The sequence below is a fragment of the Ranitomeya imitator genome, chromosome 9 (genome assembly GCF_032444005.1).
Source record: "Ranitomeya imitator isolate aRanImi1 chromosome 9, aRanImi1.pri, whole genome shotgun sequence".
Lineage (NCBI taxonomy): Eukaryota > Metazoa > Chordata > Amphibia > Anura > Dendrobatidae > Ranitomeya > Ranitomeya imitator.
In genome coordinates this window covers 69,992,233-70,009,338 of record NC_091290.1, presented here as the reverse complement: position 1 = coordinate 70,009,338, position 17,106 = coordinate 69,992,233, and the positions used below count along the sequence as shown (strand labels likewise).

At 46.5% G+C, this 17,106-nt stretch overlaps 1 protein-coding gene across 1 annotated transcript in view; it reads left to right on the top strand.

The window, feature by feature from the left end:
- Window positions 1–16,882, top strand: part of KIF18A (kinesin family member 18A) — a 225,317-nt gene extending 208,435 nt beyond the window's left edge. The window contains exons 16-19 of the mRNA XM_069739769.1: window positions 8,949–9,396; window positions 10,880–10,984; window positions 12,806–12,918; window positions 15,960–16,882. Of these exons, the coding sequence (XP_069595870.1) occupies window positions 8,949–9,396; window positions 10,880–10,984; window positions 12,806–12,918; window positions 15,960–16,099 (806 nt within the window). The 3' untranslated portion in view covers window positions 16,100–16,882. The remainder of the gene's footprint in view (window positions 1–8,948; window positions 9,397–10,879; window positions 10,985–12,805; window positions 12,919–15,959) is intronic.
- The last annotated feature ends 224 nt before the right edge of the window (window positions 16,883–17,106 follow it).

Below are 17,106 nucleotides of genomic sequence, written 5' to 3'. Positions count from 1 at the left end.
CATCCCTATCCTGGTATGCTTGACCCCTCATCCCTATCCTGGTATGCTTTACCCCTCATCCCTATCCTGGTATGCATGGCCCCCTCATCCCCATCCTGGTATGCTTGGCCCCCTCATCCCCATCCTGGTATGCTTGACCCCTCATCCCTATCCTAGTATGCTTGACCCCTCATCCCTATCCTGGTATGCATGGCCCCCTCATCCCCATCCTGGTATGCTTGACCCCTCATCCCTATCCTAGTATGCTTGACCCCTCATCCCTATCCTGGTATGCATGGCCCCCTCATCCCCATCCTGGTATGCTTGGCCCCCTCATCCCCCTCCTGGTATGCTTGGCCCCCTCATCCCCATCCTGGTATGCTTGACCCCTCATCCCTATCCTGGTATGCATGGCCCCCTCATCCCCATCCTGGTATGCTTGGCCCCCTCATCCCCATCCTGGTATGCTTGACCCCTCATCCCCATCCTGGTATGCATGGCCCCCTCATCCCTATCCTGGTATGCATGGCCCCCTCATCCCTATCTTGGTATGCATGGCCCCCTCATCCCTATCCTGGTATGCTTGTCCTCCTCATCCCTATCCTGGTATGCATGGCCCCCTATCCTGGTATGCTTGGCCCCCTCATCCCTATCCTAGTATGCTTATCCTCCTCATTTCTATCCTGGTATGCATGGCCCCCTATCCTGGTATACATGGCTCCCTCATTTCTATCCTGGTATGCATGGCCCCCTCATCCCTATCCTGGTATGCATGGCTCCCTCATTCCTATCCTGGTATGCATGGCTCCCTCATTCCTATCCTGGTATGCATGGCTCCCTCATTCCTATCCTGGTATGCATGGCCCCCCATCCTGGTATGCATGGCCCCCTCATCCCTATCCTGGTATGCATGGCTCCCTCATTCCTATCCTGGTATGCATGGCCCCCCATCCTGGTATGCATGGCCCCCTCATCCCTATCCTGGTTTGCATGGCTCCCTCATCCCTATCCTGGTATGCTTGGCCTTCTCATCCCTATCCTGGTATGCATGGCCCCCTCATCCCTATCCTGGTATGCATGTCTCCTCATCCCTATCCTGGTATCCATGACTCCTCATTCCTATTGTGGTATGCATGGCTCCCTCATCCCTATTCTGGTATACATGGCCCCCCATCCTGGTATGCATGGCCCCCTCATCCCTTTCTTGGTATGCATGGCCCCCTCATCCCTATCCTGGTATGCATGGCTCCCTCATCCCTATTCTGGAATACATGGCCCCCTCATCCCTATCCTGGTATGCATGGCTCCCTCATCCCTATCCTGGTATGCATGGCTCCCTCATCCCTATCCTGGTATGCATGGCCCCCTCATCCCTATCCTGGTATGCATGGCCCCCTCATCCCTATCCTGGTATACATGGCCCCCTCATCCCTATCCTGGTATGCATGTCTCCTCATCCCTATCCTGGTATGCATGGTCCCCTCATCCTGGTATGCATGCCTCCTCATCCCTATCCTGGTATGCATGCCTCCTCATCCCTATCCTGGTATGCATGGCTCCCTCATCCCTATCCTGGTATGCTTGGCTCCCTCATCCCTATCCTGGTATGCTTGGCACCCTCATCCCTATCCTGGTATGCTTGGCCCCCTCATCCCCATCCTGGTATGCTTGACCCCTCATCCCCATCCTGGTATGCTTGGCCCCCTCATCCCCATCCTGGTATGCTTGACCCCTCATCCCTATCCTGGTATGCATGGCCCCCTCATCCCCATCCTGGTATGCTTGGCTCCCTCATCCCTATCCTGGTATGCTTGGCCCCCTCATCCCCATCCTGGTATGCTTGACCCCTCATCCCCATCCTGGTATGCATGGCCCCCTCATCCCTATCCTGGTATGCATGGCCCCCTCATCCCTATCTTGGTATGCATGGCCCCCTCATCCCTATCCTGGTATGCTTGGCCCCCTCATCCCTATCCTAGTATGCTTGTCCTCCTCATCCCTATCCTGGTATGCATGGCCCCCTATCCTGGTATGCTTGGCCCCCTCATCCCTATCCTAGTATGCTTATCCTCCTCATTTCTATCCTGGTATGCATGGCCCCCTATCCTGGTATACATGGCTCCCTCATTTCTATCCTGGTATGCATGGCCCCCTCATCCCTATCCTGGTATGCATGGCTCCCTCATTCCTATCCTGGTATGCATGGCTCCCTCATTCCTATCCTGGTATGCATGGCCCCCCATCCTGGTATGCATGGCCCCCTCATCCCTATCCTGGTATGCATGGCTCCGTCATTCCTATCCTGGTATGCATGGCCCCCCATCCTGGTATGCATGGCCCCCTCATCCCTATCCTGGTATGCATGGCTCCCTCATTCCTATCCTGGTATGCATGGCCCCCCATCCTGGTATGCATGGCCCCCTCATCCCTATCCTGGTATGCATGGCTCCGTCATTCCTATCCTGGTATGCATGGCCCCCCATCCTGGTATGCATGGCCCCCTCATCCCTATCCTGGTATGCATGGCTCCCTCATTCCTATCCTGGTATGCATGGCCCCCCATCCTGGTATGCATGGCCCCCTCATCCCTATCCTGGTATGCATGGCTCCGTCATTCCTATCCTGGTATGCATGGCCCCCCATCCTGGTATGCATGGCCCCCTCATCCCTATCCTGGTATGCATGGCTCCCTCATCCCTATCCTGGTATGCTTGGCCTTCTCATCCCTATCCTGGTATGCATGGCCCCCTCATCCCTATCCTGGTATTCATGACTCCTCATTCCTATTGTGGTATGCATGGCTCCCTCATCCCTATTCTGGTATACATGGCCCCCCATCCTGGTATGCATGGCCCCCTCATCCCTTTCTTGGTATGCATGGCCCCCTCATCCCTATCCTGGTATGCATGGCTCCCTCATCCCTATTCTGGAATACATGGCCCCCTCATCCCTATCCTGGTATACATGGGCCCCTCATCCCTATCCTGGTATGCATGGCTCCCTCATCCCTATCCTGGTATGCATGGCCCCCTCATCCCTATCCTGGTATACATGGCCCCCTCATCCCTATCCTGGTATGCATGTCTCCTCATCCCTATCCTGGTATGCATGGTCCCCTCATCCTCATCCTGGTATGCATGCCTCCTCATCCCTATCCTGGTATGCATGGCTCCCTCATCCCTATCCTGGTATGCTTGGCTCCCTCATCCCTATCCTGGTATGCTTGGCACCCTCATCCCTATCCTGGTATGCTTGGCACCCTCATCCCTATCGTGGTATGCATGTGTGGCACCCCAGAGTCCGATTACCACGGTGACATTGCCTCCCTCTAGGGGGTGATGTCATGCCTGGAGGATAGAAGGAAGGTCCCCATGCCAGGTAACAGTGTTCATGGCAATTCCTGCTCCAGGCCAGAAAGGGGAGCTTCCTTGTAAATTCTGGCCAGCAGGTGGGTTAGTGAGTCAGAAAGAAGTCAGCTGAGAGAGTAAACAGGGGAGTTGTCATGGAAACAAAAGCTGTCTGGAGCTTGTGACAAGATAGTGAGAGGAGAGTTGGCAGTTGTTCTGTGGAGAGGGAAGGGACAGGAGCAGAGACAAGAGCTCAGGGGAATAAAGACTATGTATAGCTGACCCCAGAGCGGAGCGCTGATAAAAAGGGACGCCAGAGTCCGTGGCTGGGCGGGTGCTGTACCCCCTGACAGCCAAATCTGGAGGGCAGGCGACTGCAAGCTCCCTGGCCACACCGAACACCTGAAGGCACGGTAGCAGACCAAGAGCCCAGGGCTGACAGTGAAAAGGACAGTAACCATGATATAGGCTCACGCTGTCTGCCATACAGGTTAGAAACCATCACGCAGGAGAGGGCCGCAGCTTAGCTAAAAGCAGCAGGGACCCTAAAAGAGAGAAGCGCAGAAGGAAAGTCCCCAACCCCACCTCGCAGGGTCGGGATCCCCCGAAAGCCTCCAGGCAAGCCAGACTCAACTCGTCATCTGTAATTGGTATCCCAGATAGCATCTACTTTCAAGTAAAAGGTAAAGAAAACTGCACCTCTCTGTGTCCTTCACTTATTCTCCGCACGCCAACATTCACCTCCATCTGAACAATCAAATATCTTTGCCCTGGGGCCCCACTCTACCATGGGGAGCTGAACCATCTTTGCTGCGTCACCATCAGCCCCAGTGGACCTAAACCGCAGCGTCGGCCACCCATTGCCGAACACCACGAGTGGCGTTACGACCAAACACCACTAATCCTCCATTTTATGACACGGCCAGGGCCACGGAAACAGATCAGAGCAATGTGGCCTCCCCCATAGAACTATCCAGTCCAATTCCAGGTACCCCACGGCCCTGACGGGTGAGTCACATGGCCCCCTCATCCCTAGTCTTTTATGCATTGTCCCCCTCATCCCTATCCTGGTATGCATGGCCTCCCCATCCCTATCCTTGTATGTATTGTCGCCTCATCCTTATCCAGGTCTGCATGGCCTCCTCGTCCCTATCCAGGTGTGCATGGCCTGCTCGTCCCTATCCAGGTGTGCATGGCCTCATCCCTATCCAGGTCTGCATGGCCTCCTCATCCCGATCCTAGTCTGCATGGCCTCCTCATCCCTATCCTGGTCTACATACCCCTCCTCATCCTGGTATGATTGACCTCTTCCCTATCCTGGTATGCATTGTCCCTCATCCCTATCTTGGTCTGCATAGCTCTTCATCCCTATCCTGGTATGCATGGCTCCTCATCCCTATCCTTGTATGCATGGCTCTTCATCCCTATCCTGGTATGCATGGCCCCCTCATCCCTATCCTGGTATGCTTGGCCCCCTCATCCCTATCCTGGTATGCATGGCCTCCTCATCCCTATCCAGGTCGGCATGGCCTCCTCATCCCTATCCAGGTCGGCATGGCCTCCTCATCCCTATCCAGGTCGGCATGGCCTCCTCATCCCTATCCAGGTCGGCATGGCCTCCTCATCCCTATCCAGGTCGGCATGGCCTCCTCATCCCTATCCAGGTCGGCATGGCCTCCTCATCCTTATCCTGGGATGCATTGTCCCCTCATCCCTATCTTGGTCTGCATAGCTCTTCATCCCTGTCCTGGTATGCATGGCTCCTCATCCCTATCTTTGTATGCATGGCTCCTCATCCCTATTCTGGTATGCATGGCTCCCTCATCCCTATCCTGGTATGCATGGCTCCTCATCCCTATCCTGGTATGCATGGCTCCTCATCCTTATCCTGGTATGCATAGCTCCTCATTGCTATCCTGGTATGCATGGCCTCCTCATCCCTATCCTGGTCTGCATGGTTCCTCATCCTTTTCGTGGTCTGCATGGCTCCTCATCCCTATCCTGGTATGCATGGCTCCTCATCCCTATCCTGGTATGCATGGCTCCTCATCCTTATCCTGGTATGCATAGCTCCTCATTGCTATCCTGGTATGCATGGCCTCCTCATCCCTATCCTGGTATGCATGGTTCCTCATCCTTGTCATGGTCTGCATGGCTCCTCATCCCTATCCTGGTATGCATGGCTCCTCATCCCTATCCTGGTATGCATGGCTCCTCATCCTTATCCTGGTATGCATAGCTCCTCATTGTTATCCTGGTATGCATGGCCTCCTCATCCCTATCCTGGTATGCATGGCTCCTCATCGCTATCCTGGTATGCATGGCTCTTCATCCCTATCCTGGTATGCTCCATCGCAGCCTCTTGTTCTCATGCCAGCAGCTGCTTTTTGTTTTTAAGCAGCACATGGCAGGGACCTCATGCGCTGTTTACAAACAGGACAGCTGCTGGAATACTTACTGCTCGCCATGTCGGGACTATGTGCGTGGAGGGCAGCGAGTATCCATTGCTATTTAATAACGCGCACAGTGTCAGCCGCAGCCTTCGCTTACTGCAGTGGCAGGGTGATCCTGTGTGTTGCTACTTAAGGGAATGAATATTCACTTCCTCCACGCCCATGTGAGTTGAGAGAAGTGAATATTCTGTTCTCTTAAGGGGCCACTCGGCCGCAGCAGCTACGGCTGACACTGTGCACACTATTACAGAGAAATGAATATTCACTGGGAGACCCTATCACAGCGATCAAATTAAAAAATATTGTAAATCAAACTCCCCTTTGTCATCCCGTTAGGTAAAAAATGTTAAGTTAAGGTCCAAATTGACTCGGTCACTAATGGGTTTAAAATAAAAATCAGCATATAATTTGACTTTCATGTTTAACCTCTTCCCAACATGCGCCTATACTGCTCTGTGGGAGGTGCGATCCCGCAAAGAGCAGTATATCTATGGCGGCACGATCGCGCAGCCTCACGCTGAACGCCGCTACGATCGCATGCGGGTGTCAGCTGTATGTGATAGCTGACACCCCGCAGCTATGCCCCCAATCGGTACTAGCACCGATCGGGGGCATTTAACCCCTCTGATGTCATCAGTAGTACAGCGGCACAGAGAAGCATCGCGCAGGAAGCCTGATGGTCTCCATGGAGACCAAGATGGCTGCGGGGTCCTTCTGGGTCCTAGAGGGAAGGTGGCTTGCGAGCGCCTGCTGGGAGTAGGCGCCGACATGTCTCCTTCCGTGCTCGTCAGATCACTGATCTGATACTCTGCTGTACAGTGTCAGATCAACGATCTGACATTATATAGTGATGTCCCGTACTGGGACAATGTAAAAAAGCTAAAAATGCAAAATGTAAAAATATCTTTTTAAAAATCCCTAAATAAAGAAAAAATATTTTTCCAATAAATAATGTAAAAAAAAAAAAAACAATAAAAGTACACCTATTTGGTATCGCCAGAGGCAAGAAACAATGCTTTATCATCCTACTGCCGAACAAAAAGTGCAATTAAATGTGATCAAAAAGACGGATGTAAATATAAATGGTACCGCTGAAAACGTCATCTTGTCCCACAAAAAAACAAGCCGCCCTACAGCTCCATCAGCAGAAAATTGAAAAAAGTTATAGCTCTCAGAATAAAGTGATGTGCAAATAATTACTATATTTTTTGGGATCGCTGTAATCGAACTGACCTGAAAAAGTGTCTTACCAGTTTTACTACACGCAGAACGGTTAAAAAAAAAAAAGTCAATTCCCGAGTTGCTGGTTTTTGTTCATTCTGTCTCCCAAAAATCAGAGTAGAAAGCGATTAAAAAAAAAAAAAATCATGTGCCCGAAAATGGTACCACAAGACTATCGGCCGAAATATAAAAATATTAGCTCTCAAAATGTGGTGATGCAAAACTAGTTTTTGTAAAAAAAAAAAAAAAAAGTCTTTTTGTGTCTGACAGCTGCCAAACATAAAAACCCGCTATAAATCTGGTATGGCTGTAATTGCACCAACCCAAAGAATAAAGTCGGCTTATCACCTATACCGCACAAGGAACGACATAAAAAATAAATAAAGGCAATTCTTCACCTATTGTTGATTTTTTTTTTTTTTTTTTTTTTTTTTATTCTGCCTCCCAAAGATCGCAGTAAGGCTTGGCCCACATTTATCCTGCGCTGAGCGCTTACAGCGGGGTTTCCATGTAAGTCTCTGAAATACGTGATTCAGACAGAACCCCGGTGGAAAATTCCCTCTAATGAGGCAGATGGAGTCGCTGTGGACGCCATATGACCTGTGATCTGGCGGTGTCTGTCTTTTTGGGATTGCATAATTTTGTGCACTTCTGAAAAGGAGACCGCTAGATAGAGTCCAGAGTAAATCTGCATCATTATAGTGAATGGATCCCTCGGGGGTTTCATCTGTCATGTCGCTCAGAGATTTAGATGGAAACCCCAAAGTAATTGATCGGCGTAGGACGCCAGATAAATGTGATCCCAAACGTTACGGAAAATATTCCCGAAAAAAAGCTTCAATTCAGTACACAAAAAAACCTCAGATCCGTAATCTATTTATGGAAATATAGGGGCTTCCACGTTATTGGTAGCAAAAAGGCTCTGGAAAAGCAAAATGGCTCCTCGCTCCCCAAAAGAAATTTAGCAAATTTTGCACTCCCAAATCCAAATGCCCCTCTCCCTCCTGAGCCCCAGTGTGCCCAAACAACATTTAGCTCCCACATGTTTGGCATTTCTGTAGTGATGGAAGCCCACCTAATTTACAGGTGTGTGTCTCCAGAAGTATGGGCTGAGCATAATGTACTGGTCACTACAGCGTACTGGTTACTACAATGGCAGTTTACAATTTTCACTCAGCAACATACATTGCTGCTTGTTTCTGGAAAACACCCATGAAGTCCAAATCGACACTACATCTGTAGATATATTACCAAAGGGTTATATTTTCCAAAATGGTGTCACTTGTGGGCGGTTTCCTCTGTTTAGACACATCAGGGACTCTTCAAACGCGACATTGCGTCCGCTAATTATTCCAGTACATGTTACATTCAAAAAGTCAAATGGCGCGCCTTCTTTTCCAAGCGCTGCCGTGCGCCCAAACAGTAGTATTCCCCCACATATGGGGTATCAGCGTACTCTGGAGAAATTGCACAACAAATTGTATAGAGCAATTTCACCTGTTACCCTTATGAAAATGCAAAATATGGAGCTAAAAAAGATTTATTTTGGAAAAATGTGATTATTTTTTTTTTGTTTTTTAATTTCCATGGCTCTACGTTATAAACTTCTGTGAAGCACTTGGGGGTTCAAGGTGCTCAGTACACATCTAGATAAATTCCGTAAGGGGTCTAGTTTCCAAAGTGGTGTTAACAAATAAACGCAAGTCATATCAAAGAAATGTTACTATTATCATAAAGTACAATAAATATGTCACAAGAAAACAGTCTCCGAATCGCCGGGATCCATTGAAGCTTTCTAGAGTTATGACCTCATAAAGTGACAGTGGTCAGAATGGTAACAATTGGCCTGGTCAGGAAGGTGAAAACAGGTTTCGTGGTGAAGGGGTTAAAGGAAAATGCTAGAACTAATGACGCACGTTACTTTTAACGTTTTCTTACCATTTCATAGATGCCCCTCTGATGGCCATAAAGGAAAATCTTCCTCCAAAGCCAGTAGAAGTAGTTCCACCTCGTAAGAGGATCAGAAGAAAACTAATGGATTCACCACAACCTTCTCAAACTGTTGGACTAACTCAATTTACCGAAAGAAATGATGCGGAGGATTCGATCAGCGAGGAGCTCACCCCCATTGTTTACACCCCAGAAATGTTGAATAAAACTGTCACCATTACTAAAGAGGTTGCAGACGTCCCAAGTATTGACCAGAATCTGGAAAGTACCCGAGGCTTTATGGCTCATGATCAGGATTTCCGGAAACTGGGTTTCACCTTTAATTTAAAGACTGGATCACAACAAGCTGATCTGAACTCTACGGTCATCCTCTCTCAGGACAGCGTGAGCCTGGGGCCAGAGTCTAACGTCAAAGAGGCTAAACCTCCGACCAGCATGTTACAAAGGTATTTGTCTCTAAGTAGATTGTTCCAAAGAGCTCTATGGATATGTGTGTGATGCGTCCATGCTATTCACTTCATATAGGTAACACTAATTCCTGAAATTCTTGTGCTCCCCTTTCTGCTGAGGACACTTTTTGCTTTTACACTTTTGTTTTCTCTTTTTTTCAAAACCTTAATTTTTTTTTTTTCTCATGGTGAGCTAATGGTTTAATTGTTACGATTTTGATTTACACAGAACATTTTATTCACTTTTTATTGCATTTCTTCAGGAAGTTATAGAGGTGAACCTCATTTCTGTCATTTTACTTTCTTTTTCTTAACTGCATTTACCGTACAGGTTAACTTTTATAATTTTAGATATCCGCATATATGGATGGAGGCCTGTTTTTTTTTGTTTTTTTTTTGTTTGTTTTGTTTTTTTTATTCTTTACTTTTAATCTGGGAAAGGGAGGTTGATCTTGAGGTTTTAGATTTTTTTTTTTTTTTTTTAAACCATTTTTAGATTTTTTTTAAACATTTTTTGCTGGGGGACTTACACTTGTGATTGCTATGTCTGCAGGCTTGGCTTCATAGTAAGTTTAAGCTGGCAGTCCAGGGGGATCTTCAACATTACCCTAGCTGCCGTGACAACTTCCTGGCATCTTGGGACTAATGTGAGTCATTTTGGCATCTAAATGAGGTGATGGGAGTCGTTAATCGTGTCCTGTAGTTTTCCCGGTCACTGATTTTGACAAAACCATTAAAATGGTTAAACAGCAATAATCGGCCCAATCTCTGGTCACTGGTATTACAGGCTGGTGCTGGGCGTGTCACACAGCCAGCAGCTGCCAGATACAGTGCAGGCTCCGCTCCTGAGCCCGCTCCATGCATGAGTCGATTATGTCCTAACTCTAGGCTGTGCAGTTCCTCTGTTCTTTCTCCTGTAAATATATGCACAGATGAAGTATTGGGGGTCTCATTATACAGTTTGATTTTGTCAGTTATGCCTGCTGGTAACACCCTCTTGTCAATTAATTTGGTAATCTATTTTAGTAGTGATAAAATCCTACTTTATTTCAGTACATAGGCTGGGCTTCAGAGAATTCCTTTTTTTTAGGTTTATTTATGATAAATCGTACAAAAAAAGTGAAAAAGAAAAAGGTAAACATTAAAAGTTAGATTTCTTTATTTTTTAACTAAGATGCAATGTTACAATGGGCATCTCGTTTTGTTAAGTGTTTGATTGTATACAACCCCTATTTTTATTATGTACACCCCATGAAATAAATGGCGCTATAATAATAACTCCTATTCCAGCGCATGGCATCCTATGTAAATGCCACAGAGTGCCGGTGATGGATTCGGTTGATGCAGGGGATGTGATTTTCTTGATTATTTTACTAATTGTTGTATCTAATTGTGATGATGCATAGAGCCTGGCCCACAGTAAATTATTCAGTGCCTACAAGAGAAGCCCTTATTACGGTCACCAATCCTATTCTTCCAGGCTAGGACTTCCATCTTTACTAAACAAGAATCTAGGAAAATTAAGTGACAAGCCGTCCTACATGGCAATGACTTCAGCCGCTGAAAGGAAGAGAAAGTTACTAAGGTAAGACGACCATTTTTGTACTTTGAGCATCTGGCTTTGATATCATGGTGCAGCCTCCTCTGTGTCCAGCAAGATTTAATACACAGTTATTTCCTAATAACATAAGACAGTGATGTATTTAGGTAAGAAACTATGTACCGTATACCTCATACCATAAAGCTACCGTCGAGGTATGTTGTCAGAAATATTTTATTGAGCGCTTGTGGAAGAGTTTTGTGTTTTTGCTGCATGTTACATGAGTTCTACTGTGAGGTGGATTGGCTGCAGTGTGGGGGGCCGGGATCTGTTCAGGATGGGGTCTCTGCTGTGGGTTAGAGCGAGATTGGCGGGACTATTGCACCATAGTGGTGAGTGTTTAAGATGTGTATATGTCACCATTTGGGAATTTTTTTTATACTTTTTTTCTCATTAGCAAGTTGCCTTTAAAAAAAAAAAAAAAAAAAAAAGTGCATGCTGTGGAATGTATTAAGAGAAGTGAAATGTTTTGGTTTTTTTTACATTTTTTTCTGTTTGTTTATTGGATAAAATTCTTTAAACTGGCCACTAAAGCAGCACAATAGGAGTACTCTTCATTTTTCACCATGGCTCGCTAGTCAGCTTTGCCTGGGTTGAAATCTGCTGCTTGTTGTAGATTTGATAGTCAGCAATTTATCAGGAGGAGATTATCATTTATAGAATCAGTAAACCTGCTGCAATATAGTCCTCCCTAATCATGAGCTCTGTATGAGCCCCCACCAATTACTGGCAACCTTCTGTGCATAGGCAGAAAGCTGCCAATCAGTGGTGTGTGTGGAGTTATACAGAGCTCAGCATTCAGAGAAGTGCTAGATCTGCCGCAGATAAAGCAGTAATTGTGGCAAACTGCTTCAAGTAGCCCAGTAAGTGATACATCACTGTATTAAAGGGAACCTGTCACCCCGAAAATCGCGGGTGAGGTAAGCCCACCGGCATCAGGGGCTTATCTGCAGCATTCTGTAATGCTGTAGATAAGCCCCCGATGTTACCTGAAAAAGGAGAAAAAGACGTTCTATTATACTCACCCAGGGGCGGTCCCGCTGCTGGTCAGGTCGGATGGGCGTCTCCGGTCCGCTGCGGCGCCTCCAATCTTCATTACATGACGTCCTCTTCTGATCTTCAGCCACGGCTCCGACGCAGGTGTACTTTGCTCTGCCCTCTTGAGGGCAGAGTATAGTACTGCAGTGCGCAGGCGCCGGAAAGGTCAGAGGCCCAGCGCCTGCGCACTGCAGTACTTTGCCTGCCCTCAACAGGGCAGAGCAAAGTACGCCTGCGCCGGAGCCGTGGCTGAAGATCAGAAGAGGACGTCTTGTAATGAAGATGGGAGGCGCCGCAGCGGACCGGAGACACCCATCCGACCTGACCAGCAGCAGGACCGCCCCTGGGTGAGCATAATATAACGTCTTTTTCTCCTCTTTCAGGTAACATCGGGGGCTTATCTACAGCATTACAGAATGCTGTAGATAAGCCCCTGATGCCGGTGGGCTTACCTCACCCGCGATTTTCGGGGTGACAGGTTCCCTTTAAGGGTCGTCTAGGTTTCTGCTAGCGCAGCATAATTTACAGAGACAGATTCCCTTAAAGCGAGTCTCGTAGACTGTAAGGAATAATTACTATTTTTATTTACATCTTGTGCAAAATGTTATTTTTGATGAAGCTTTAGTCTCAGAGCTAACAGCTCTGCTCCGTTCTGATTGTTTTGTTCCGTACCTGCTCCATATACTGTAAGGAAAGTGCTTTTTGTTTGCTAAACAGACCAAAGTGTATATACCGCTTTTTTTTTTCTCTTTCTTTGTGGGTCCTCAGTCTTACTGCCGGCAGTGCCGTGAAAGAGGAGAATGTACTACTTCCTGTAGCGAAACGAGTCAGGCAGGACATACCCACAGACTGCAAAGCGCTGAGAGTGAAAAGGCCAGTGGGTAAGCCTGAAGTGATAAATTATAATAGTATCTTTGACTTCATGATGAAAGCTTGACATTTCCAGGTTATCATCTTCAATTGTTTTGTTGCTGTCATCAGTCATCTAAAATATTTCCTAACAGTGATGTTTCCCTTTTTGTTCTGAGTCCGCAGAATTGTCAGTTCCAAAAGATCTTGGCTGTTTATTTTCTCTATTGCATTCAGCGATATTGGCAAATAAAGATGTGGCTTGTGTGTGTTTTTTTTTTATATAGGTATCGCTCTGTATAAATATGTCATGGATGGATAGGTATGTCTGTGATACACATGCACACAGACACTTCTTAGATTTCAGGACCAAAATATTCTCCAATCATATTAAAAGCTCTAAAGATAAAAGGATCAAGGTAATAACTGCAAAGAGACCTGACAATTTATAACCTGATAGTCCCGCTCCAATCTGTGCGTGTAATACCCCTATGTTGGAAGACGTTCTCGGAATAGAGATCAGTGCGCTATGCTGCCATCAGATCTGAAGATGCATGTCCAGCGAGTCCCGCTCTAATCTGTGGGTGTAATACCCCTATGTTGGAAGACGTTCTCGGAATAGAGATCAGTGCGCTATGCTGCCATCAGATCTGAAGATGCATGTCCAGCGAGTCCCGCTCTAATCTGTGGGTGTAATACCCCTGTGTTGGAAGACGTTCTCAGAATAGAGGTCAGTGCTCTACGCGCTATGCTGCCATCAGATCTGAAGATGCACGTCCAGCGAGTCCCGCTCAGTCTCTGGGTGTAATACCCCTATGTTGGAGATGTCCTCTGAATAGAGATCAGTGCGCTATGCTGCCATCAGATCTGAAGATGCATGTCCAGCTCGTCCTGCTCAGTCTCTGAGTGTAATACCTCTATGTTGGAAGACTTTTTCAGAATAGAGGTCAGTGCTCTATGCTGCAATCAGATCTGAAGATTCACGTCCAGCTCGTCCCGCTCAGTCTCTGGGTGTAATACCTCTATGTTGGAAGACGTTTTCAGAATAGAGGTCAGTGCTCTACGTGCTATGCTGCCATCAGATCTGAAGATGCACGTCCAGCGAGTCCCGCTCAGTCTGTGGGTGTAATATCTGTATGTTGAAGATGTCCTCTGAATAGAGATCAGTGCTCTATGCTGCCATCAGATCTGAAGATGCACGTCCAGTGAGTCCCGCTCAGTATCTGGGTGTAATACCCCTATGTTGGAAGATGTCCTCTGAATAGAGATCAGTGCTCTATGCTGCCATCAGATCTGAAGATGCACGTCCAGTGAGTCCCGCTCAGTATCTGGGTATAATACCTCTATGTTGGAGATGTCCTCTGAATAGAGATCAGTGCGCTATGCTGCCATCAGATCTGAAGATGCACATCCAGCGAGTCCCACTCTTAATCTGTGGGTGTAATACCCCTATGTTGGAAGATGTTTTCAGAATAGAGGTTAGTGCTCTACGCGCTGTGCTGCCATCAGATCTGAAGATGCACGTCCAGTGAGTCCCGCTCAGTCTGTGGGTGTAATATCTCTATGTTGGAAAACGTCCTCGGAATAGAGGGTCAGTGCTCTACGTGCTATGCTGCCATCAGATCTAAAGATGCACGTCCAGCGAGTCCCGCTCAGTCTGTGGGTGTAATATCTGTATGTTGAAGATGTCCTCTGAATAGAGATCAGTGCCCTATGCTGCCATCAGATCTGAAGATGCACGTCCAGCTCTTCCCGCTCAGTCTCTGGGTGTAATACCCCTTTGTTGGAAGACATTCTTCGAATAGAGGTCAGTGCTCTACTCGCTATACTGCCATAAGATCTGAAGATGCACGTCCAGCTCATCCCGCTCAGTCTGTGGGTGTAACACCTCTATGTTGGAGATGTCCTCTGAATAGAGGTCAGTGATCTATGCTGCCATCAGATCTGAAGATGCACGTCCAGCGACTCCCGCTCCATTCTTTGGGTGTAATACCCCTATGTTGGGAGACATTCTTGGAATAGAGATCAGTGCTCTATGCTGCCATCAGATCTGAAGATGCACGTCCAGCTCGTCCCGCTCAGTCTGTGGGTATAATACCTCTATGTTGGAGATGTCCTCTGAATAGAGATCAGTGCTCTATGCTGCCATCAGATCTGAAGATGCACGTCCAGCGACTCCCGCTCCATTCTTTGGGTGTAATACCCCTATGTTGGGAGACATTCTTGGAATAGAGATCAGTGCTCTATGCTGCCATCAGATCTGAAGATGCACGTCCAGCTCGTCCCGCTCAGTCTGTGGGTATAATACCTCTATGTTGGAGATGTCCTCTGAATAGAGGTCAGTGATCTATGCTGCCATCAGATCTGAAGATGCACGTCCAGCGACTCCCGCTCCATTCTTTGGGTGTAATACCCCTATGTTGGGAGACATTCTTGGAATAGAGGTCAGTGCTCTTTGCTGCCATCAGATCTGAAGATGCATGGCCAGCTCTTCCCGCTCAGTCTGTGGGTGTAATACCCCTATGTTGGAGATGTCCTCTGAATAGAGATCAGTGCTCTATGCTGCCATCAGATCTGAAGATGCACGTCCAGCGACTCCCGCTCCATTCTTTGGGTGTAATACCCCTATGTTGGGAGACATTCTCGGAGTGAATGTAGCTATGGATTTCTCCCATGTACATAAAGTGCAGCACAGATTCATCTCAACTACAAGCCCAGATCCTTAGATCAGGAACAGAACAGACATTTATAGGAGATTTCAGGATTTTCCCAAACTCTTATAACAACATTTACAGCACGTCCTGCATTGTAGTACTGTGCCAATTTATTATATATTTTCGGAGTTGGTCCATTTTATACCAACTCCACCGAAATGGCCACTGGCTCCTGACTCCACAGCTCTGCCTTAAAGTTGAGAATGGTGTGGACTCACGGCATGTAGATATAAAGAATATGCTGTTCTTTGAATGTAAAGCGGTGTATGTACCCGCATACAAAAATGTCACATGTGTAACTGCAATGCTTTCAGTGTGGCTAAACCATCCATTATTTATTAATGTTTTGTTTTTTGTAGGGTTGTCAAAGAATAAGGAGTGCAATGTGCAAAGACGTCTGCCTAGGAGTATTTCGGAAGGAGCGTTAGCTGGTGCTAAAAGAAAACCCTTCTTCCTTGGATCATCTCAGCAGTTTTTACAAGCTGCAAAGAAAAAGTAGCCGCTCACATCTGCAATGGATTCTCCAGTCCAATGACTGCAAAGCCTTGTCCTGTCTTACAAATAATACATTTTAGTGTCTAGAAGCCGTTACTTGTACAGTACGACGCCTGACTCTTGATGTGTTTTTAATATACTCCGTCCTTACATCATGCAGTACGTCTGTGCAAGAACAAAACGCCTTTACAGTCTGGTTGTAAGATGTTGACACCATTGTTGTCCCCGTCCTTCCCAAGACCATTGGTCGTCAGGCCTCCACCTACCATAATGATGGGATATCCTGGTGATACGGCATCACTTTGACATTGGGAAAAAAAACATTTAGCAGAATTGTAAAAATGTTAAACTTTGTCAGGTTTTCCATAACATTTTCCTTTAGCAAAGTGCATTTTGTTTCCCTTTGACTGAAAATGCATTGTTAGACACAGACTACTCATGCAAACACTTTTATTGGCAGGCAGGATTTCCCCACACATTGTGGTAATGTAAAAAGCATTAGCATTATAGCTGGAGATCCCAGCACCGATTATAAAAAAAAAAATTCTACAACTTTAAGAGGTTCCTGTAAGCCATGGTTTTACTAATGGTTTCTGTGAATGATCATTATGAGCACTATTTTATTTTTAAGCTGTAAATATTGGTTTCCTGTGTTATTAATATTTTTTTTCCGTGTGTACTATAAGTGTACAGAGCTGTGTCTTGTAAATAACCTGTCTACTAATTGTCTGAAATGTTTTAAATACATTATTTTTATAGTTGTAATTAAAGAATTTTTTTCCTTTTATTACTTTGTGTTCAAAGGCTAGATGAAAACACCTATTTTTTTTTATATATTTATAGTATATTTTTTTATTCTTCCAATGTCAATAGCATAAAAAATAGAAATTTGTTTTAAATAGTCTCAGTTAAAAAATATTCTGCAATTTTGTATATGCATAGCCTTTGTGTCCCCATGATTATATACTATACACAGACCCTGTGTAGTCTGATCCTGCAGTCACAGGTTCT